Source organism: Cimex lectularius, unplaced genomic scaffold (genome assembly GCF_000648675.2).
Source record: "Cimex lectularius strain Harlan isolate CLEC.00 unplaced genomic scaffold, Clec_2.1 scaffold62, whole genome shotgun sequence".
Taxonomy (NCBI): Eukaryota; Metazoa; Arthropoda; class Insecta; order Hemiptera; family Cimicidae; genus Cimex; species Cimex lectularius.
The window spans coordinates 318,194-341,044 of NW_019392785.1; the positions used below are offsets into that span (position 1 = coordinate 318,194).

Sequence of the window (22,851 nt, forward strand, 5' to 3'; positions counted from 1 at the left end):
AGATACAAGCAACCTGGCCCGTCTGAACAGTTGAATTGGAAAGGGGAACCACCTGTCAAAATATTTAAACTCAAGAACAATTAATATTAAATGAATTGTCCAATGAGGATTTATTAAAACTATTGAAGGAGGATGATAACAAAGAGTAAGCAGACAATGAGGACAAGGAAGAAAAAATTGATTTTACTCCATTGTCCGAAAAAAGGCTTTGAAAGGCAGAAGTCAGTACGTTCTGCCCAGGTTGCGATGGGATTATGCTTTGGAATTTGTTTTAAAAAGTCCCATGAAGATTTGAAATTTCAAGTTATTTTTGAAAAATTATTTGTATAAATAGTTTTTAGCTTTAAACAATTATATAATTTAATTATAAAGTTAGTTTATATGAATAGTTTTATGTGTTATTTGTGTGTTGTGTGTGTATCTTATATTCATATCTTATATGACCATAATTTTAATTATATTTAATTAATTTACACACATTATCACAATATAATTTTTTGTTGTACATATCAAAATTTTCACTTCATTAAAAAAATATCCTTAAAAATAAGTATTTAAAACTTATTAGTTATTGAACATAATAGGAAACGTCACTTTTGCGAGGCATGCTATACGGATTGTATAACTTGGATTTTCACACATTACGGAGGAGGTAAATTTACCTCCAACCAACTCTATTGGTTTTTCGAACTTTTAATGACAAATAAGTTGTTTATATGCCTGTTGTTTATATAATTGTTATTATGTACTTTACCAAAAATATGATCACGTAAAGAGGGTTTTCAGCAAATACAGCCCCACATTGAAATTGTTAAATATTATTATTGTAATTGAATCGCATCCTTCCTTTACAGGATAAAAACTCTTAAGGCTTAAAACTACACACAAATAAATTAAACTAGCAAAATGTTAAAATGTTTTGTTCAAATTACCCTTGTTGTGCTGTACAAGCTATTTATATCTAGGGATTGGAACTTTTTTCCTTTCTCCCCCTTCGTTGGTACCCCCGACAATGTAGACATGCTGTCCGCAGGGAACCATTTAGATTATAACAGACCCTCAGAACGAACCTTTATTCTGAAACAGAAAGAAATAATGTTAATGTCAACAAGTAGGACTGAATTATCGAATGTCCAAATAAAAAATAGCTTTTAATCCACTCGTGTTGATTCAGTGTAGTTACCAGGGCAAAAATGACAAATTTATATTAAAACAAGGCAGAAATGAGACAATACAATCTTCTAAACTATATTCAATCAAAGATTGTATTAGCTTGAGTCCTGCGAACTAAACAAAACATTTACTAAAATTATTTTCACTTTATCGTTTCCAACCATCTCCTATTCTCATTATGCATGTCTATCAGATGCTCTCACTTTCCTATGTTCAACAATTGGTATATATAATAAAATGTGTCAATTGATCACCCTCCCCCCATACTGATTCATTATAAACAAAACTTATGCGTAACAATAATAATTGGTAGGACATATTGGCATAAGAATAAAAAAAAAAAAGGCTAATTAAAATAACAGTATTTTTAACTTGCTATTTATTCTAATATGTTATGGAAAAGTATATTACTTTTTTTCTATTTTGAAAAAATATATTATTTCATTAAAACTATATTATCTTGATAATATTGTTACTCTTATTCTATTCTATAAGTTATTACAATTTATCTTGACCCCACTCTATTCCACAGACAGAGACAACCAAAAACACTTTTATAAAAAGTAGTCTTTCTTTAGTATTTTTATTAATTATTATTAATTACAACAAACAAGATATCCATCAACTTTCCATACGTGGAAGATCGTTTCCATTGACAGTACAACAATGTAATGAAAAAGACAGAAAGAAATATAATCTAAAAATGAAAACTTTTTTTGCTGGGAAGAAAAAACTCTTGCAAAAATAAAGTTTTGAACTTCTAGTGAACATTTTTTTATTATTTCATTAATAAAATAGATAAGGGGACATAAAAATTATTGTTATTCATTCCAATTACATACATATATTTAATTAGTGGGTCCCTCATTGATTTAAAGACCTTCTACTGTGGCTAATTTAAAAAAAGAAAGGAAAAGTCAACTAAACAAATTAGAATCTTAACTGAGCGTGAGATGTGATTTACTGCTAATAACCTTAATCCTTAATAACCAGACCTGAGCAGTCTGCACCAGACAAATCTTAACGATAAACAACACATTGAGAATAATCCTTTTGTCAAAATTGTACCCTGTCATAGATTTTTGTTTGTTAAGGGAGTAAAATCCTGTAATACGAATAAAATTAACCTGATGATTTTTATTCCTCTTTATTTAAACGATCGAATTTTATTGGTTAGAATGTGAAACATTCTCAGAGTAAATGCAATATGTTAAACTGCAAGTATAAAAACCAAATATATAATTTGTATATAAAACCAAAATACAGTTTTATTATATATGGTTCGTTTACCTAGAATCTAATTATCCAAGCCTCAAGCCACTGTCTATATATACAGGGTATATATTTCATACAGCAATTCACTTCTGATTCACAGTATTTTGTCTTGTTCCTATGAAACTCCCACCAGTCTGTTTACATTAACAGAATCGTTATGTCTCTCATTCTGGGATGACTCACTAAATCCTTCCCTATTTACAGACATTCCAGAACGACGCACCTTTTCCAGAAAACCTACGCTTTAGAAGCTTGTTGTAGGGTGTTGGGGGGTATTTTTGCAATCGAATCTGTCACAGGCCTTTAGTTTTGCTTTATTCATGTTAGGCCTATTCTAGTGCTCAAAATGCAGCGTTCACCTCTCAAAACAGAACTTTTCAATGCATTTGTACAGAAAAACTCGGATGCAGTGTAGACTAGTGTTTCCAACGCATAAAATGTTGGCGGATGCCCAGCGTTAGTGTTTCTAACATGGTAAGAGGCTTGGAACGTTGTTCAAACTACACTGACGTTCATATCGGCAATTCAAATATTAGTTACTCATATGTCATGATTAATGTGTACTATTTTATTAATTTATTTCAACAAATAGGGCTTTAAGCCCCCTAATTTTTTTTTTTCATAAGTTGCTTCAACAGTAAAATCCCCATAGCACATCCTACCTCAAGAGGGTTCATTTTGAAACTAACTACACCGATACCCGCTGTTCTTACGCATATTCAGAATGGCCTCGAGTTTCCTATCATGTGTTTCAAACCATTAAAAACAATAAGAGGCAGGAGGAGTTTCAAACGCCGCATTTCGAGCGCTTGTGTAGACTTGGCCTGACAGTTTTTCGATGTAACCTTAATTAATACATTACAAAAATAAATTCCATTATCTGTGGTTTTTGATTTTCTGTGGACACCCCATCATTATCCTGGACAATGAAGGATTTATTGCATGTAATTTGGAGGTAAAGAAAAAAATCTGTTAACAAATAATTTATTAACTCATACAAAATTTGAAGTACAGTAAATTTAAAATGGCTGCACATTTGCTTTTGGTGTTTACCACCTAAGCTTTTTTCCTGTATTTGAGTTATAATGCACAATTGAATGTTGGTGTACATGTTTCACTGCAGCAGATTAAGCATTATTTGAAACATAAAATAAAGCAAATTAAAACCACTTCACTATTAGCAACCATTTAGCATAGCTGAGGGTCAATAAATGCACCAAACTAAGGTTTAATTCTCAAATGGCCCATTGTTGATATTTGATGTTAATCCTAGGAATTCAGTAAAAAAATTAAAAAATGGTTTAACTGTTTTTATTGTTATACTAAGCAAACTTCGATGGATCTAAGCATCTGGAAAGCAAGAAGGTACAAGGGCAGGGGGTCAAGAACCAAATACTCCGAACCCATGGGAAAGTACACCAGTATCTTACAGGCCTAAGTCCATGCAATTGAGATATATATATGTACTCAGTTCAACCTGAACGAGGGTACAAAACCAAGAATATAGCTATTATGTCAGATAGCCAGGCAGACATCAAAGAACTATGCTCAAATATCATTAGTTCGAAGATGCTGCTAAATAAATTACTAGTAAATTAAGTATGTAAAATAAAGTTACTCTCTGCTGGGTCCCAGAATATGTAGGAGTAGAAGGAAATTAGAGAGCAAACACCCTTGCAAGGAAAACTACTTTATTGCAAATAAGCATAGGGATTCACACTATCAATAAATATAGGTGGCTCTAGGCATGCGGAATTTGCCAAATGATGAGCTAAGGTTATTTGCAAAGCAGCAATATTCGGTTCTTGCCTCGCTCGGCTAATTGGCGGTTTTCTTGTCTGCTTCAAAGTGCACAAATTCTATTCTTTAAGTAATAGATTTGTAGCCATTACACAAAAAAGTTGTGCAGCAATGACAGTTTCACTGTTTTCCATCATGAAGTTTAGGACTTGCATGGCACTTGGCAAACACGTATTAGCTGTTTCCACAACAGCTGGGTGATTGTACAAACCCCGTATGTATACATACATTGGCTCACTATTTGGCCAATGCCAAGATGAGCATTGCAAGACTTAGCTAATATTCAACGGCGTATTCCACATGTCTGGAGCTGCCTTTAGACAAAAGGACAAAATGAAAATAAGGAAACAGTAGTATTCACTCATTGAACACAATCTAAAAGCCTTCTAGAAAGTTTTGGAAGGGAAAGAAGCAACAGAATGCATTAAAGGAAGCAACAAACAACTTCAAATCATAACAGGAATTCTTAACAGGGCACTGAAGAATGGACATACGAGTAAGATAGGTATAATCCAACACGATAAGTGCAGATTCTGCAGTGGAAGCAGAGGAAACACCAACACACCTACTGACAAACCGTGGGGTCACACTTGCTGCCAATGTAACCATAGAAGAAATTCAACCACTGAAAGTAGGACTTACTAGTGTGCTATAGGTGCTGAACGGGGGACATAATAGCTCTCAAAGGGCACAGTATATTATTCACATTATTGCATCTACATTTACAATAGTATATTTCTCAACTGGCCCTTGAGATATTTAATGGAGTTAATCCTTGAAATTCAGTGAAAATACTTTTATTTATTTTTTTTTTTTTTTGGGAGGGGTTATAATGCACAATTGAATGTTTACTTGCATGTGATTGTAGCAAGTAAATAAGCAAATACACCTACATATTACGTGTCTCCAGACACGCAGTATTCGCCAAATGCCGATTGTTGCCGAACATTTGCTGTCTCAAGATGATCTGCTTGGCATTTGCCATATGGCTATGTATACTCACATGCGGTGTTCATACAACCAGCCCTTTTGTATGGAAACAGCGAATATGTATTTGCCAAGTGCCATACAAATCCCAAACTACCATTCGTGATGAACAACAGTGAAACTGTCATTGCTGCAGCTGCAGTTAATGTTTTTTTGTAATGGCTACAAACACAGTCACAGAATATGTTGCCCATCTTACTTTTGATCCGTTTCCATGCAGCAAAAACCTCGTTCCGGGTTTGGTGATTAGGAAGAGAAGCGTTATATAGTTGATTCAGCTTGGTACAGATCGAGGAACTCCAAGACATGTTGAGCCAATCTATTTCTTACCGACAGAAACAATGCTATGATGTTCTTTCATTAATACACCTACCTATACTAGTTAGGAATCGTTTATTCTTGAAAAATAAATAGCAGTGATTATTTGGAGATCATGAGATGCGGCCTGGTGTGATATAGGTTTAGATACACATTTTCTTTATCGTGCCAACGTTTCGATCTTTATTGAGATCATCTTCAGGGCCTGGGATTTATAAAAATTGTTTAAATTATAAGTTGTGAAAATGAATTTATACGATAGAAATTTTAGGTTTAATCAAAGTATTTGTACTCCCTCAAAATGTGTGTTCTCTGTGTAGATGTCATTAGTCATTACTGTGTGACGTGTGGAGAGTGCCAGGGAGATATTAATGTTTTTTGTTTATATACGTTGGATTTTGAAGGATTGGGGGAGGAAGCAGGATAGAAATCCATTTTTCTTTGACAAGTAGTCTTTTTTGAGGTGAAAGGAGCGATCAATGGGGGAAAAATGGGTAATGGTTTGCCATTCAGGCTGGTTAGCCTTACAGGATTATTATAGATGGGGATAATTAGGGAAAGGCGAGACAAAATGTTGAAGAATTAGACTATGTAGAATTGTTTGATGTGTGGAGTGCAATAATTGTTTTATATGTTGTATTACGTTTTGTGTGTTATATGTATGTTCCTGATATTGAATTTGATTAATTATATTAGCGTAGTTGCAACTGAGTTTACATGTGTTCTGTAATTGATGCTGTGTTTATTTCTGTTGACGTAAACATTTCTTCAAAAAGTTAAGTTTATGTTTGTTTTGTTCTGTGATTAATATTTTTGGATTGTTGAATTCGAAGTTGTGTTGTTCAAAATGGTGGGTAGCCAATGTCTCCAGACTGCTTCTCATGATCTCTAAATAATCATTAATTGAGAGTCACTAAATACCATGTATAAATTGATAATTATAGCTGCTATCTGTTTAGTACAGTTGATTCCCAAATGTGTGGTTGATTTGTGTTCTGCTACTTCACAAATATTCGTGGCACTTTGAAGCAGACAAGGAAACCGACAATTAGCCGAGTGCAACGAGTACAGGATATTTTTCTCGATGAATAACTGAACAACCATCCCCAACTAGTGGGGATTCGGTGAATTCCTTATGTCCACCTTTAGGCAAAACATAAAATAAAGGAAATTAAGCTTCACTATTAGCAACCACACGTCTTAGCTTAGCTGAGGGTAAATAAAGGTCCGAGGTAAGGTAAAATTCTTTACTGGCCCATTGTCGAGATATTGATGATGTTAATCCAGCAAAATAAGATAAAAATTAAACAAATGTGTTGTTTAAAAGGCTTGATTTTTTTCTCTTAATGTACAATTGTCACCCCCGAAATTGAAGCAGATTGGGGTTGATATGCGAGGGAGGGGCAATGGCTCCAGTCCAGATCATCACACAATTGTATGTTTGACTGCAGTGAATAAAACAGCACAGTTATGGCTTTAAAAATCTCAAGTCTATCAAGACACTAATAATCCTCATGGGCATATTGGTTAAGTTATTTATTTATACAGTGTTTTTCCACGAGGACAGAACTTAAAAGTGAAATGACATGCACCAAGCAATGAAGGTTGCTGTGTAGATGTAATTTTTTTTTTATATTTGTTATTTTTTTTTAATCACATTTATAAAATAATGTCCCGGTTAAAAATGAGACGGAGTTTGAGTTAAAAATCGAACGAGGCGTACGCTTTGTTTACAAATTGTTTAAGGTTTTGTTGGTTAGAACGTGCAACATTTTCGGCCGCACGCAGTCAAAGCGTTCACCTTTTTCTTTGTTTTTGGCAAAGGGAGGAAATTCGACTGCGGTCTTAAGTTGGACGATTGGGTCGAAGAGGTAGCGTGAGGTCTTTGTCCCGAGGATTGTCGGGAGAAAGGGTGCACTAGAAAATCGGGTAATAAATGGGAGAAATGATTTTTTTGTTGGTGTTTTAAGGGAAGTTTAAGCTGTTTTGAGGGTGGTAAAATGGGACGAGGGTTATGAAGAAGCGTGTGAAACGGTGTATAGCACGAGGGAGAGAGATTTTCCTAGTCGAGACGGAAAGATGGTCGAATTTCCTCTCGCAACCGAGAGACGGAACGTCGGTGTAAAAACGAGTATTAAAAGTTTTTATAAAAAAGAAAACGGCCTGTCGGCCTGGAATTACCTCAGGTCCGTTCGATTGGGCTACGGTGTAAAAAGAAGAAATATAAACTCCTTCTCGGCGAAAATCGGGACGGACGACTCGGGCTGCCAACGTTTTTCGGACTCGTCCCGCAGTTAAACGACCACCCGAGAACAAGATGGCGATATTCACGGAACGACGTTTTCACGGGACGTAGGATTCTTCGCCTCCTCGGGATCAATACGGTGACGTCACTCGACAGAAACACACTGCCCGAAAAACAATTTCCCACGATTTTCTTCCCTTTCGCTCCAAAGCCTTTTTCCTTCTCCTCTCACCGAAAAAATAGTCCGCGATTTTTTTACGGGCTCAGACGGGGTTTTTCAAAAAATTAAAAATGTGTTTTTTTAACAACAGTCGAAACTGAATTAAAACAGTATCGAAATCTGTATGGTCTTGTTTTTTTTTGTTTTTTTTGTTTTTTTTACGGACCTTCTGGCAGAGACGGACTCTCGACTGGGAAAATTCTTACTGTTCGACGTTGGGTTGATTATTTTAAACGATCTATTTCTTGTAATTTCCTTCCTTTCGTGAAAAGGGACGAGCCCCTCTCTGGAAAACGCTTCTCCTTCCAAGGACTTTTCTGCTTTTATTTCTTTCCCCTTATTTTAACCTTTAGCGATTATTTTTCTTTTTCATTAAAAATCACTGTAAATTTTATATTTCACTCTTACGATTTATACTGTTTTTAGGATTCCGTGATCTTGAAAGCTCTTGCACCGTGAAAACAAGAGCCTTTCTCTTTTGTAACCACATTTTTTCCCAAAAACAATTCACGAGCCCAATCTGTTTTGTTTTTGTTTTTTATTAAAAAAAAGGGGAAAAATGGTACGTAATTTTTATTTTTAAATGGCACTTTGTTAAAAAAAAAATTTAAAATTGTGTGCTGTCAAATCGGTACGGTGTGGAAGAATGTCGAAGAAATCGTTTCAATCACCATCCTAAGCCAGGATTTATTCAAACAGGAACAAACCGAAGTCTCTCTTAAAATTAATAGCGAAAATTCCTTTTAATTATAAGTAAAACCTCGGAGAAATATTAAGCTTAAAACTCTTGTTTAAAATAGAATAATACAGTGTATATTTGTATATTTAATCCAGAAGGCTCAGGCTGATACAAAATTAATAATATTAATGCTTTATTGAATTTAAGTAAAATGACAAATGTGCTTTCAAAACATTTATGGACATCTTGGATCTGCCAGAGGATGTTGGATAAACAATCAGAAAAAAAATACAGAATAAAGTGAGATGATAATAATAGCCTAGGAAATAAATGGAAAGAAAAGAGAAATAACAGTTAAAATGAGAAAGAACAACTCTGTAATTCCATGCATGCCTAGTGTAATGAATTAAGTACCGTATATTTGAGCCACTCAATAACTGAATCTCACCCAGAGAGGACCACTGCCAAGAAATGGAATACAGTTTCAATGGAAAGCGGATAGCACAAAGAACAAATTCCCCTGTAATCCAAACAGCCGAGTTTAAGTGCAAAACCTCGCCCTCGCTTATAATTATGTGCTTATATAATTCCAGGGTATAGTATACTGCGCCCTTTAAGAGCTATTGTATCCCCTGTGCTCTGCCTAAAGCACATCGGTGAGTCCTATTTCTCTATGGTCACATTATACATCCCAAAATATTTCCTCCGCCGGCTAGTGTAGCTCCACAGTTTGTTAGTAGATGTGTTGGTGTCTCTTCTGCCTCTTTGCAGAATCTGCATGTGCCATTTTGAATTATTCCAATCTTCTTTAAGTGTCCGTTTAACTTGCAGTGTCCTGTTAGGAATCCTATTAGGATTCGCAGTTTATTCCTGCTTCCCTTGACACATTCTGTAATTTCTTTTCTTCCGTTAGAAAATTCTTGGATTGTCTGTGTCCAATGAGTGAATTCCATAGTTCCTTCATTTTCTTTTTGTCCTTCTCCCTGAAATACTCGTTAATAGTGTGGGTTCAGGTCCTATCAGCGGTGTAGCAGCCCCTTTTCTTGCAAGGGTGTCTGCTTTCTCGTTCTTTCTACTCCCATGTGTATTGGGACCCAGCAGAGGCTGACTTTGTTCTGCATGTTTAGTTTGGTTTTGCAGAACCATCCTCTAACTAATGATATTTGCGCTTAGTGCTTTGATGGATGCTTGGCTATCTGACATGATAGCTGTATCCTTGTTTTTGTACCCTTTACTTAGGTTGAGATGGGTACATCTTTCGATTGCATGAATCTCAACTTGGAAGATACTGGTGTATTTTCCCATGGGTTCTGAGTATTTGTTCCAGGTCCAAATACTCCTGCCCCTGTACCTTCTTGTGTTCTAGATCTATCTGTCTACCAAAGGATGGTGCCATTCTTAAAAGAGGTGTTTCCCTCTCGTTCCATTCTTTTTTGGTATCTAGGTTAATTCGGAAGTTTTGGTTAAATTCAAACATCCTGTTCCCCCGCTTCTTAGCTTAAATAGCTATCACAACTCATTGAGACAGAGACAGTCAAAATTGTCGTTATGTAGGTTGAACAATGTGGGAGAAATTTATTCTTTGTATGTGTAGTTGCTTGGACACAAGACTGGCATTCTTCGTGATGTTGATTTTTAATTTGACTGTTAAGAATTGAAAAATAATTGTACCAGTCACAAAGGTTGTCTAAGGATAGGAGGATACTTTCAAATAAATATTTCCAGTGTGCAAGCCATGAAATATTGGACTTCATCACCAGCCAAAGTTGTAATACAAAATTATTTTAATTGATGCAATATTTATTTAATTTCAAGTAACCTTGTTCTAATATACACAAAATAACAAATTAATCCTTATATATTTAGCAGTTGTAAGTTTCCATATTAATTATTTTGATTAAGTATATTTTTTATCTAAAGTCTTGGTTGAGGTGAAAAAGTTGTGTCACAAGTAGGATACGCTGATGCTCTAACCACTCAAGCTGTCGTGACCTGAATTGACACGGACACCAAATCCAATCTACAACCTTTCAAAATTTTCCCTTTTTGCCATTTTTCAAATGTGTAATCAGGATTTGATTCTCAGCCACTTGTAAAGTGGCCATGGTGGGCGAAGTAATTACTTCTTTAAGCGTTTTAAAGGATGACATCGTCGAGAGAAGAGGACAGAGCACTTCAGGAAGAACCATTGGCGACTAACAAATTTAGTTTTATTGTTGATTGTTTTTGTAATTATAAAAATAGTATCTTCCATGGCACGCCCAAAACAATTTATAATCGGCAAAAGATTTTCCACAGGATTCAAGTCCCATGACGAAAGTCTCCAATAAAATAAAAATTTTGAAATCCTTAAGCAAGTTTACAAAACAAAGAGACATTTAACTTTGACTGCAATCCATTGACATTGTAGGACGTAAACTTAATAGAATTTAAATTTACATATTATTTATTGATCTTACGACAGACGGCATCAAATCAAATAGACTTAAAGGTCGAGGTAAAAGAAGAGTTGGAGTAGATCCATCAAAGTAGAAGCAAGTGGAGAACCATCGGCTCCCAGTAGCGCTGATTATTTCTTCAAGCTATTAGAATACCCAAGGTTTAAACCAGTAGAAAGGCACCAGCGTAAAGAAAGAAAGTCTCCCAAATCTAATGACATCACTCAACACAGCAACTTTCGCACTAGGTTTCTTATAATTTCTCTTCATAAAGCCAAAAATTTAAATATTCTCTGCTTCATACTCATAGCGAGGTCCTGCTGGATGAAAATTATGGAATCGTGGAATTTGAGAACCTCCACCTTTTCTTGCTTGAATTCAAAGGAGACTAACAGAGATTTCAGAGATCTGGACATCCTGAAATTCTTTGTAGAAATTACAAACAATGCCCTCAGTGTAAGGAATGAATGCCTCTAAAAATTAAGTTGGAATGACAAGTCTTGAAGTCCACAAGTTTGACCATATTCTGCTGTTTCACAGTGACGTCCCTTAGAGCCTTTATCTCTTCTCTCAATTGAAGATTTTTTTCCAAAGGACTCTGTTATCTTCTCTCAAGGCTTTGATCATCTTTTGAAACAACCGAAAGCAGTTATTGTCAAGGAATTTTGACAAGGACCCCGTGAGGCATGGTTAAATGGGCAATTGATTTTTAAGGACAGCTTCTGGTCCAGACATTTTTATTTTATAGGTTTAGAAAAGCATTTTCTTTATTATGCAAACGTTTCGATCTTTATTAAGATCATCTTCAGAGCCTGGGATTCACTAAATGCTATACATTTTTATTTAATCTTTATCAGGAAATGTGGATGTTCTCTTAACAATTGGAGATCTTTGTCTTGGCAATGATCTTGACCTTTCACCAGAATTAAAACCTGTTTGGTTTGATTTGGGCATAGCAGAAAAAAAGTCTTGAATTTTAGGAGGCATAAAAATATATATTTATATATATAAAGCACTAGGTTGTGTGTAAATGGAATGTTCTTTACTTATTCACTTTGACCAGTGTCCCGAAAAAACCCAATATTACATAAATAAAGCAAATAAATCAATTTCTGTTATATTGTTGGAGTTTAAACCTGTTATTTGTTTAGTTATTTATAATGTGTTGTAATGTCAGAAACTAGATTATAGTTTTTATGATAAAGAAATGTAAATTTTTTCCTTTTTCCTAGCTCAAGTACTATTGAAAATTACATAATTTCATACAGTTAATCAAAATGAATCATAAATCAAATTTATAATCCTAAATTAAACAGCTTTAATAAAATAAATATTGTTTTAGTATTTTAAAAATGCCACTCAGATTAAATGCAAGAGTTGTATGATATATCAGTTTTTTTAAAACCATTTCAGGCTGTTACTCTCCATACTGATCTTGGTGACATAAAACTCGAGCTTTTCTGTGAAGCATGTCCAAAATCATGTGAGGCAAGTCCAGCGAGAATCTATTTATTACAGCAACAGAATTTTAATTTTAATCTGAGTTTAATCATTTTTTTCCACACAGAATTTCCTAGCCCTGTGTGCAAGCGATTATTACAACGGGTGCATTTTCCACAGAAACATAAAGGGTTTCATCGTGCAGACTGGTGACCCAACGCATACCGGCAAGGGTGGCAGTTCGATTTGGGGCAAAAAGTTCAAAGACGAATTCAAAGAGAATTTGAAGGTGATATGTTCAAAACAAAAATTCTTGTAATTTTTCAATGGACGATTTTTACATCGTTTTTTGTTTTTGTTTTTAGCATAATGTACGGGGTATTTTGTCAATGGCTAATAATGGTCCTAATACGAACGGCAGCCAGTTTTTTTTTACTTATGGTGCCCAGCCTCATTTGGATTTAAAATATACAGTTTTTGGAAGGTAATTATTTATTTAATTAACTACTTTTTAAAATGAATAAAAAATGTTTTATTTTAACAACTAATAATTTTTCATTATATCAAAAAAACAATAAAAAATATCATACAAAGAACTTTTTTTTTTTTTTCAGAGTAATTGATGGGTTTGAAGTTTTAGATGAACTAGAAAAACTTCCAGTTAACGCAAAAACTTATAAGCCGTTAAATGATAAAAAAATCAACAGTGTAACAATCCACGCTAATCCAATTGCAGGATAGCAAACATTTTTTATAAGCTTGTGAAAATTGTAAATAAATTGTTTTGTATATACAAAAAAAGAAGAAAAAATCTTAACATCTAAACTATTCACTAAAAAACAAAAATTCTTAAGCAAATGACTGGACAGGTAAAGGATCCTCGTATATTCCTTGCAGTCTTTTGTTCTCGGGGTCGAACGGACTCTTCAGGTGGACACTGGCTTTGTGCCTCTCGCCTAAAACTTCGACTTCGTAATTGCCGGATCTGATGAAATCGCTGGTTACGTTCTGGCCGCTTGGGTCTCGTACATATCTATTCAAATATAACGATAAAGCATTGAAAAATGTATTTTTTATTTATTAATTTTTTCCCACAAGTATTTACCCCTGAGCGATGCTGCAGCCGAGTGAATATCCGTATTCTCCTCGACGCAAAAATCCGACCACTTCTCCATTCCTCCAAATAGTCTCCATACCATAGAGCGGAACGTGGCTAAAAAAATTGAATTAATACTTAATAACTAAACTTAGATAAAATTAGCAATTTAACTTACTCAGAGACTGTTATGAAGACTAGTTTCTTTTTAATTCCATTTGCCATGGCTTCCTCAACAGCTTGTTTTCCTAAGTAATTGCCCTCTTTTCTGCAAGTGTGTTGCAACCCTGCCTCTACAGGGTTGTCATCTACTCTCACATCAGAATTCCATAATGTGTAGCCTTAGAAAAAAAATTTTTTTTTAACCTTGACAAAACAACTATGCAGAATTGAATACCTTTTTCTGATCGAAGAGAGTAGAGTGCACGATAACCAGCATGCCTTAATCCGAATTTCCTTCCTTGCTCCCACAACGCGAGGTAAACTGGGAGTGCGGCGTGTGATGGGACGTGGATTTCCCAGCCGAGTTCCCCAACAAAGCTTGTACGCATACCTCTGACCTGGTGTCCGGCGAACTTCATAATTTTTGAAGCACCGTACGGGAAGGCTTGCTCGCTTAAATCACAGTCGACTAACGTCTGGAGCAACTCCCGGCTATGAAAGGAGGCAAAAATGTGACATGAATACATTAATTTAAACATTTTCATACCTGGCAGGTCCTTGGATAGCCAGTAGACCGACTTTTGAGGATAAATCAGCGATATCGACTCGGAATCCTTTTTCTCTGATTACAGACGATATATGAGCTTTCGTCTGTGAGGCTGAAGCACCTCCAGCCACGATAAACATTCCAAGCCCCTATAAAAATTAAAAAAATTAAAGTTCACATAAGATTTTATTTTATATTCAAGTTTTTAAATGTTAATTTACTTTGAAGATTGGATCAGCTTGTGTTCCGCTTCCAGAAGTTATTGGTGTTACAAGCAAATCCGCTTCGATCCTCCCCTGTTTGTTCAACAAGCATGAATATACAGCTTTACCAATGGGGACATTAGTGTCGGCTGTGAAGATCCAGTCAGCAGCTTTCCTCGTATCAGGGCCGACCATGTACATTTTGCAAAAATACGAAAAGTCCATAACAACGACTGATTCCCTGCAGGCGAGGCATTCAGACCCGACCTGAAACATGAATCGTTTAGTTTCTCGTAAATTTTATCAATAAACAATACTCACAGCCATGTGATGCTTTGAGAATCCAAATGTCTTGTCACCTTTTTGAAGATTGAAATAGCGTTTGTCTAAGTTTCTTGTACATCCGTATGCCCCATACCAATCATAAGGTGGTATTGGTGTGTACCCTTGTGGATTGAACCACCCAGGACGCTCATAACCCTGAGCCTGCTCATACACAGCTCCAGAAACTAGTAGTTCCTAACAAAAACTAACATGAATCAATCGTATAAAGAATTTATAAAAATTTTAATACCTCATAAAATGGATCCTGTTTAAAATTGCGGCCAGCAAGAGGTTGTTCATGTGGAAATACAACTTTGTAGTTGTTCACATAACTTTCATGGCACCTTTCCAAGACCCATGTTTTACTTTCCATTTGATCTGGGGTGAACCTCCTTCGAAAAAAAAAAAAAAAAATTATTAAAACAATAAAGTACACAAGCATTAGTTTTATGTCATACCTGATGTCGTAAGCGTACATGTGAAAGTCAGGGCGTCCGTTAATGATCCAGTTGGCCAATTGTTCACCACATCCCCCACTTAAGACAACGCCAGCAGCATTGTAGCCACAGCTGTGGAAGAATCCATTTAACCTCGGATCTTCACCTTTATTCAACAATAAAATAAATCATAGTAGAAAACAATTATTGCATTTTAGCTTCAAATGTACCTAACAACGGCTTGAGATCTGGTGTGAAAGATTCCGAGCCGCAGACTGTTGTCTTAATCCCTGCCGTTTCAAAACATGGCACCATCTCACAAGCCCTTTGCATGTGTGCTTCAAAGACCTTCCAGTCGAGCTCGAACAAGTCAAACGCATGATCGTCAGGCATCTGAATGAATTAAACTATATAACATACTTGACAGATGTTTGTTTTATTATAACGCTACCTTATCAAGCATGATTGGATTGTGCTCAAAGCCGCCTACACAAAGCGTATCGCCTTTTACACGAAAGTAAATCCTTCCATCAGAATCCCTAACGTTCGGAAGTCCAACCACCGAAGACATAGGATTACTGACCACATAAGCATGCTTGAGTGAAACAATTGGCAGTTGAAGACCTGCCATCTGAGCAAGCTCTCCAGCCCAAGCTCCTTTAATTTTCCATTACATTAAATTTCTTTAATTTAAATTGAAAAAATAAAAATACCTGTTGAATTTACAAGATATTTTGTTTTTACTACACCATCATTTGTAACAACACCTTCAACTTGTTTGTAACCATATTGACTTTTTCCTATTATTATTTTTGTAACAGGACAATGTTCTATGACCTGTAAGAGCAAATATAATTAAAAAATATAGATATTTGTTTAATTGGACTTACTTGACCGCCATGGTTTATTGCAGCAGTTGTTAGTGCTTTGCAATATGCTGTTGGGTCAACAACCCCATCACTCGGACAATAAAGTGATCCAAAAACTTTCTCTTTGTCAATGAGAGGGAAGAGGTCTTTCGTCTCATCGGGAGTAAGTATGGATGTTTCAATTCCAAAATTTTTAGCTAGGGTGCTCATTCGCTTGTACTCGTCGAGTCTGATCTTGGAACGTGCTATGTACAGACCTCCATTGTTGTGCCATCCGGGGTCGATTCCAGTCTCTTCTTGCAAGCTGGCCAGAAGGTTCTTGGTTGTCGATCTAAGTTGAATCTCAATATCGTTGGCTCGCATCTGCATTATGAGTCCGGCGCTGTGCCATGTCTCCCCAGCAGTTACCTACATATTTTCATAAATACCATCTTAGATCTTAAATTTTCTTTAGACAAAAAAATTACCTGTGCTCTTTCAAGTAGAACTGCCTTCAAACCACGCTTTGAAAGTTGGTAAAGTGTGTTACACCCTGCGCTTCCTCCACCTAATACAAATATCATATTTATATACATCATCAACTGTTTAATATTAATTTAATTTATTAAAAGATTGTACCTATGATGACTACATCTGCGCTGTCGGGCAATGGCGCAGTTGCCCTTACATCTGTTGAATTGTAATTTACAAACGAAAGTGCTGGAAAATGTTTTGAAATAATATCACTATGTGTTAATGGCCTCAGGCCCGCCTAAAACAAAACAAAAATTATATAATACATAATTAACAATTAATTATTATATATATTTTTATTTTATTTTTTTAATATATATGTATAATTATGAATATAGCTAAGAAGACTGCCATTTTTTTTTTCTTTCAAATCTGCAGTAGAGTTAATTAAACTCCTAGAACCTATTATTAAAGGTTTAAATCCTTGAAATAATTTTATAAATGTAGCTTGGATATTTGTTATCATAATCCATCTATTTTGCTGATTTAGTCTGCCAGATATAATCTTACGTAAAAAGCACAATGCTATCCAACAAGACTACAATACAGACTAATCATTTTCATTAACATACTTCACATAACATTTCACAGTTGTTATAATGGCCTGTTGTGTCTTTTGAGAGAGAGAACAACCGTCAGCTTTACAGCAAGGATGCAGTTTGTCAAGTTAATCGAGTGTGAAGGTTTGTGTGGGTGTGAACTGTTTGAATTTATTATTTTTTTAATTTAAACGCTCTTCTTTTAACTCTCTTGCAACTATTGTATTCCAAAGCACATTTTTATGTTTTACCATGTTGAATATTGTAATTTTATAATTTAATTAACAAGAATTCACTCTTTGAACCTTACGAACTTTGTTGTTTTATAAAGGTTATACAAATGATTTTGTCTAATAGAAAATTCAATCTATTCTTTGACCATTATATTCTTAGAACTCTATGATATTTGTAAAGCCATAAAAGTAATTTACAAAAATTAAGGAATGGATTACAAAAGGAATTGTTACTTCTATTAGAAAACCGGACTCATTCATTGAAAAATAGTGAAATACCCTAACGATAAAAAACTAAAGCTGTTTTACTCCAAATATAGAAATACTTTAAATAAAATAATAAGAAAGGCAAAGTATAACTACCATAAAGGCAAAATTGAATCAAATAGCCTTAACACTAAAAATGTCTGGGAGTTAATTAGAAAAGTAACTAATGACAAAAGAAATTTCAATGAGCAAACTATTAATATTGCTGATTCGATAAATGAAAAATTATAGTAGAAAAGGCTGAAATAGTACTGCTTTAATATTTTTTTGCCAATGTTGGTCCAATTATAAAACAGCATTATTTTTAAATCAACTCATTTAAAATCAAATAATGAAATTGATAGACTATCTTGTTCAAACTCTTCTATATTAAATTTTTCTTGGCTAAAACCAATATTCCATCAAGAACTTTTATGTATGTTAAATAGATTACAAAGATAAAAACACCTTTCAGTATAATTAATCAAATTTTTTTTCTATAATATTCCTTCCTCTAACCCAATTTATTATTTATCTTTTAAAGTTGGACATTTCTTCATGGAATTTAAAAAAAAAATCTATTATAATCCCTTTTTATAAACCGGGCTCAAAGAGTGATGCTCATAATTACAGGCCTATCTTCCTTACACCATCACTAAGTAAAATTTTGGAAAAAGATTTTAAAAAACAATTGTTGATTTTCTTTCTGATAACAAAATAATTGTCCCCAAACCAATATAGATTTCAATCATGAAAATCTGCAGAAGATGCACTTTTTGAGGCTTCTGATTTTATATAGATCTCTTATATATAAAAGTAGAGTTATAGTTCAATTCACAAGTTATCAAGTTCTTGGATATCTCAAAGGCATTTGATTCTGTAAATCATGCAGTATTGCTTGAAATACTTTTCAATATTGATATTAAAGAATTATCAGTTTGTAACTTCATTAATTTTGATTATTTTGTTAAATAGGTCTCAATAAACTAAAATAAACCAAACTTTTAACAATCCCAATTATAATAACTGTGGTGTTCTACAAGGAAGTGTTTTACAGCCTGTAATATTTTTAAATTACATTAACGATTTACATAAACTAAAACTTTCTGGTAAAATATTGGGATTCACTGATGTTACAGTTATACTTTTTTCTGGCAAGAATTATGATGTTATATTAATGATGTTAAAATATTAATGATTATTCAGAAATCATGAGAAGTCTGGTTGATTACCAGACCGCATCTCACGATTTCTGAATAATCATCGACTAACGGTCACTAATCACCACACAAAAATATTAATGATGAAATAATGGTAATTAAAACGTGGTTAGATAGTAATTTCATACTTTTAAATACACTTAAAACTAAAATCATACAATTTAGCATCTCAAATCAAAACAAATGAAAATATAATATTACATTCTTATGTAAATTCATTTAACTGAAATTGCCTGATTATAGCCTTTTCTAAACAAGTTAAATATTTGAGAATGATTTGTGACAATAAATTAAACTTTGTTTCATATTGATGATTTGGTAAAAAAAAAGTTATATAATAATAATATACAATAGAAAATTTAAACTTTTACAAAATATTCTTCAGCCAGTTTTAAACAAAATTTATATAAATTAGTTTTCCTCTTATGATAAATTTAATTTTTTTAAATATAGATAATTAAAGAAAAGAATTTTTAAAATTAATATGTTTAAAAAAATAATTATTTAAAAAATTACAAAAATCACAATAGTCAAATAAATGGAATGCATATAGCTACCACTACTTTGAATAAATCTGTTTTTTGTTTATTTTATTATTATTATTATTATATTATATATGTATAAAACTATTTGTGAGCTCACAACTCCTGCTCTGAAGCATAAGTTAAATTTACTGAGAACAGGCTGTTCATTTTACAATATTTTGTTTTACGTTATCATTTAATTTTTCTCTCAGATGACAATGCTCAGCAAATAAACTAATTTTTGACTTGTCTTTGTCTATTCTTTGACCAGTATATCCTTAGAACTTTTCACCATATCTTTAGTAACATTTTAATTTTTTAACAATGGGCTTATCTTTCTGTTTTTTGATTATTGTATAAATATTAAATTAAATTATCTAAATGAAAGATTTGATTTCCCTTTCTAAATCCTATTGTAGATTGACTGAGGTAAAATAAACTGTAGATAATTAGCACATTTTGATTTTGATTCATTCTGTTCATTTCACGGTGAATTAGGTCTTTTGGCTTCTAAACTTCCTAGATAAATTGGCTATATACAGCCATACAAAAAATACCATTTCTCTTATTATCTGCAAATTATCTCCAGGACTAAAATTAGCTAACTACCAGAAAAATAAGTTTTCAAAGCCATTTGATAAGATAAATAAAGAAGATTGAGAATGTCAAAATTATATCACCTTCAAATTGTCAAAATTCAGATTAAATAAATGAAAAAGTTGTTGAACTGATTTGTAAATAAACAACATCCAAGGTCAAAAAAATATGAATTTTTTTACAAATAAATACAGCATAATAGTGGGGCTTGATTGGCTTTGTCATTGACAGTGACCTTTAAATGTTTCCTGTTTATCCCATTGAAAATAAGCCACCAGTTAAAGAATATCAGCTTGAAAAACAAAACAACAAAAACCTTATCAAAGTTTATACAAAAAACATGTTAAATAAATAAACATTGTGCCAATTGGTAATCAAAAGAATTCAGCTAAAAATATGATTAATAATTAAAGATTTAAGTTTAAATCAATATTTCTAAATAAATATTTACATTGTTGGTTTTTTGGTTTAAAAAAAAACAATGTATTTTTACAAAAATATTGTTTTAATTTTTATGACAGTATTGTTTACTTTAGAACATAAAATATTCTATCTTTTTTTTTAAACAAATTTTATTAAATTAATATTTATAAGCAATTTACATCAATGCAGTTTTTATTTATTTTATTTATATAAATAAATCTCATTTTTAATTTAAAATGTTACGGTCATAGCAAAAAGCAACCAGCAAAAAATTTCTCAGCATTTTTAAAATTGTTATATTTTTCATTGNATATATATTCATTATATAAGTCATTACAACCAAAATTCTGTTAACTGTTTGGTCTATTGAACGGCACGCTGTACTGTTTTTTGAACAAAGAGTTTATGCCAAAGAAAACAAGGAATATCAACAATTGTTTTATAGTCGATAAAACAAGTGCAGCAAACAAATAATTAAATAATAACACAATCTAAAATAAACTCATTTGTACTCATTAAGCTAGCAGTTTATTTGGAAGAGGGAGGAAAGGAAAGTGTCATTTAATAAATGAAATAATTACAATAGCTTTGTTCCTAAACACAATTTAATTCTTTGATTCCTATTTGTCTAAAAAGATTATCTCAGAAAAATTTCAAAGCTTTTGTTTTTAATCGTGGTTGTTATTTTATTGTTATTTATTTATCACAGGATTGTATTAAATTTTGTATAAATCTGTAAATAACATAAACTGTTACATCTTATATGTCACATATAATACTTTTCATCAAACCTATATTGGCTAGTGTTAAAAAAGGTAATTAAAATAAAAAACTATTCATCATGCTACTAAACAATTGTGAATTTTAAATCTACTTGAAGTATGAAATGTTTGCCAAAGAAATGAGTGTGTGGAATTGAAAAAAAAAAAAAATAAATAAATATTTTATACATATTTGTTCTTATATTATTTATTTTTATGATTGAATGATAGTTAATATTTTAAGCTGAAGTATTCATAAGAAAAAAATTAACTTGTGTTCTACATTTGTAGATATGTATAAATACATTTTTACATCCATTAAAAAAATTAAAAAATTATTAATTAAAGGATTACCTTATTTTTGAGAATCTTGAGCATTTTGCCTTATCCAAGCCCTATAAATAAATATCAATGCAAGTACTGAAATATCATGAGTTAAATTGTATTAGCATGAAATATCACAATGGATTGTAGCAAACAAGAGAACAGCTTTATAAGTGATTATGTAAACACAATTTTAAAAATTCTGATATCAAATAAACAAGAAATATCTCATCATTTGATCACTGATTTTATTGGAAGAATAAGCTGTAATCTTATCTAAATGAAGGAAGATGTTTTAATTACTCAGAGTTACTGTGGATGAAACGGACGAATGTGAATGTGAATGGAACTTACTGATTCTGTCCCTCTCCTTAGGCAAAGCTCTAAAATACTGGTGTGGCTCTCTTAACTGAGCCTTACCACTGATTGCTTGTTGACTCAATCAAACAGATAACATTGAGTATTTGACCCCCTAATATCCAGAGTTGGGATGGGAGCACAATCTAATGGCTTGTCTGATACGATTGTCAAAGTATCAGAGAGAAAGTGGGTTGAAAATGGCTTTTTTGACTTAGATATTAACTTAGACGCTTTTTTGTTGTTGAAAATGTTAATGATTTTTATTCTTGGATCTCAAGGACAACCACATCCCTGGACAAAACACATTCCTGTCACCCAACTTGCTAATATATATACCAAATATTGATTTTATTAATAACATAAATATTAAAATACGTTTCTATATTATTTTATTATAGTTTAATGCTTTATTTGTTTGTTCTGTTTTATTTTACAACAAACAGAGATATGAAAAATGAATTTTTTGCCAAAAGATAAGAAGCCAATATCAGTTTTAAAAATAATTTTTATCACAAATGGATTTTAGACCCTAGAAAAAATTGTTTAATTTAAAATCTTACAGCAAAAAATCAACTGATTACTTTATTTGCTCAACTTAAAACAAGTATTTTTATCATTAAAAACAAGGAATGAATAGTTAACAAGCTGTTTTGTTTTAAAAAAAACTACTGTAATCTTATGATAATAAATTGATGACAAAATTCTACGTCTTAACTATATGTGAATGTAATAAATATTGATTATGAAGGCTTACATCCAATGTAATACCATCATCAATATGCACTACTTACCAACTGGATTTTGCATGTGATCACACACGGACACAATTTGATCTTACCAAAGTTAACAAAGTGCGAACTAGTTTTTTAATATTTGTTTCCTTAATCATCCTGAACCA

At 32.9% G+C, this 22,851-nt stretch overlaps 3 protein-coding genes across 6 annotated transcripts in view; 1 reads left to right on the forward strand and 2 right to left on the reverse strand.

Annotated features, from left to right (window-relative positions):
• Window positions 1-8,423, reverse strand: part of LOC106666322 (zinc finger CCCH domain-containing protein 13) — a 29,964-nt gene extending 21,541 nt beyond the window's left edge. For all 3 annotated transcript variants that reach the window (XR_002910471.1, XM_014393425.2, XM_014393423.2), the window contains exons 1-2: window positions 7,735-8,423; window positions 933-1,077 (exon numbers count right to left, since the gene is read on the reverse strand). Coding sequence is in view for 2 of the 3 variants with exons in the window: in XM_014393425.2 (XP_014248911.1) it covers window positions 933-1,022 (90 nt within the window). In the remaining variant the exon portion in view is untranslated. The remainder of the gene's footprint in view (window positions 1-932; window positions 1,078-7,734) is intronic.
• A 97-nt stretch (window positions 8,424-8,520) lies between these two features.
• Window positions 8,521-13,376, forward strand: LOC106666325 (peptidyl-prolyl cis-trans isomerase-like 3). Its single transcript, XM_014393429.2, has 5 exons — window positions 8,521-8,580; window positions 12,549-12,623; window positions 12,703-12,864; window positions 12,941-13,059; window positions 13,190-13,376. The coding sequence occupies exons 1-5, from the start codon at window positions 8,578-8,580 to the stop codon at window positions 13,314-13,316; spliced, it is 486 nt and encodes a 161-aa protein (XP_014248915.1). The 5' UTR covers window positions 8,521-8,577; the 3' UTR covers window positions 13,317-13,376.
• Window positions 13,177-22,172, reverse strand: LOC106666323 (sarcosine dehydrogenase, mitochondrial). 2 transcript variants are annotated; one of them, XM_014393426.2, is made up of 17 exons: window positions 21,948-22,172; window positions 21,624-21,664; window positions 16,832-16,964; window positions 16,681-16,760; window positions 16,235-16,621; window positions 16,058-16,181; window positions 15,796-16,001; window positions 15,575-15,737; window positions 15,366-15,510; window positions 15,158-15,299; window positions 14,905-15,102; window positions 14,602-14,850; window positions 14,381-14,529; window positions 14,069-14,325; window positions 13,850-14,012; window positions 13,681-13,788; window positions 13,177-13,608 (listed from the first exon to the last, which is right to left on the reverse strand). In XM_014393426.2, the coding sequence occupies exons 2-17, from the start codon at window positions 21,645-21,647 to the stop codon at window positions 13,425-13,427; spliced, it is 2,712 nt and encodes a 903-aa protein (XP_014248912.1). In that variant the 5' UTR covers window positions 21,648-21,664; window positions 21,948-22,172; the 3' UTR covers window positions 13,177-13,424. The 2 variants fall into 2 exon arrangements, with proteins under 2 accessions (XP_014248912.1, XP_014248913.1); XM_014393427.1 differs by lacking the exon at window positions 21,948-22,172 and adding an exon at window positions 21,897-21,914.
• Between the last annotated feature and the right edge of the window lie 679 nt (window positions 22,173-22,851).